Here is a 1055-nt window from a genome sequence, read left to right as displayed (position 1 = left end):
ACTCCTCAGGTGTCCCCGTGTTCTGTAAATATGAATAAACGCGCGTCTCAAAGCTGCCGCGTGTGGCAGAAGCGTCAGCCTGTCCCCTGGGGACCCTGCTGTGGCCTCCCAGCCCGCGACACTCCAGACGAGAGCTCTGTGATTCTGGATGAGGGGCGTTTTGAACGTCACTTGACCTTTCTTTTTTTGTTTGTTTGTTTTTGCAGAAATTGCAGAGTTTCAGAAAATAGTAGGGAGCTTAATTGAACTCGTTGATCAACTGGCCAAAGCTGCGGAAAGCGAGAAGATGAAGGTAGGGTGCCATTGGTCACCGCCATGCGTGTGCCCTGCTCTGTGCCACACGTGAAATACCAGATCCCCCCTCCCTCCTCTCAGGGCACGCGATCTCGTCCCGCCAGGACCACTGCCACATCCCACAGGGAGCCTGCTGAGCTGCAGGGCAAAGCCTTGGGCCTTTGGAGTCAAGATCTAGAGGACTTTCAGAGGCACACAGAGTCGTGTCGCTCCTGCATTTAACCCTCCCACTCTTCCTGCCCGACACGTCTTTTTTTAATCACTCCACTAATAGAACTTTGTCCCCAGGAGACGCTCTGCTGGGAGGAGCAGAAGAGAAGGGCTTTCTAAAGACCCGCTCAGTGAATAGCTCTGTAACTGCTTTTCAGATGTTCTCCACGTATTTCGTTGTGTCGCCAAGTGGTGTGGGTTGTTTTTTTTATTCCATGTTATTGTTCTGCGAACTGCTCAGTGTTAAGGTGTCACCCTCCTGCAGTATTAGTGTGGCTGAAACACTTTAAAATCAACCTGCTAGTAGTGGGAGGGGTTAAAATAATTATAAAACATCCCAATGCATCGCTGACCATCCTCTTTCGACAGGCCATCGGGGCGCGAAATTTGCTGAAGTCTATAGCAAAGCAAAGGGAAGCTCAGGAACAGCAACTTCAGGCTTTAATAGCCGAGAAGAAGACACAGTTGGAAAGGTAAGTTTTCTATCACATGCTTTTGGGGCGTTGTGTGGATGCAGAGCCACGAGCCCAGAGCTACCGAGGGCTCTGCCT

The 1055-nt window shown here is 50.8% G+C and overlaps 1 protein-coding gene across 1 annotated transcript in view; it reads left to right on the top strand.

Moving 5' to 3' along the window:
* Nucleotides 1-206: 206 nt before the first annotated feature.
* Nucleotides 207-1055, top strand: part of IFT20 (intraflagellar transport 20) — a gene marked incomplete at its 5' end in the record, with an annotated part of 1162 nt that continues 313 nt past the window's right edge. The window contains 2 exons of the mRNA XM_009866467.1: nucleotides 207-292; nucleotides 874-977. Coding sequence (XP_009864769.1) covers nucleotides 207-292; nucleotides 874-977 — 190 coding nt within the window. The remainder of the gene's footprint in view (nucleotides 293-873; nucleotides 978-1055) is intronic.

The sequence above is a fragment of the Apaloderma vittatum genome, unplaced genomic scaffold, assembly GCF_000703405.1.
Source record: "Apaloderma vittatum isolate BGI_N311 unplaced genomic scaffold, ASM70340v1 scaffold43223, whole genome shotgun sequence".
NCBI classification, from domain to species: domain Eukaryota; kingdom Metazoa; phylum Chordata; class Aves; order Trogoniformes; family Trogonidae; genus Apaloderma; species Apaloderma vittatum.
The sequence above is the reverse complement of the archived record's forward strand: the minus strand, read 5'-3'. Positions and strand labels throughout refer to the sequence as shown.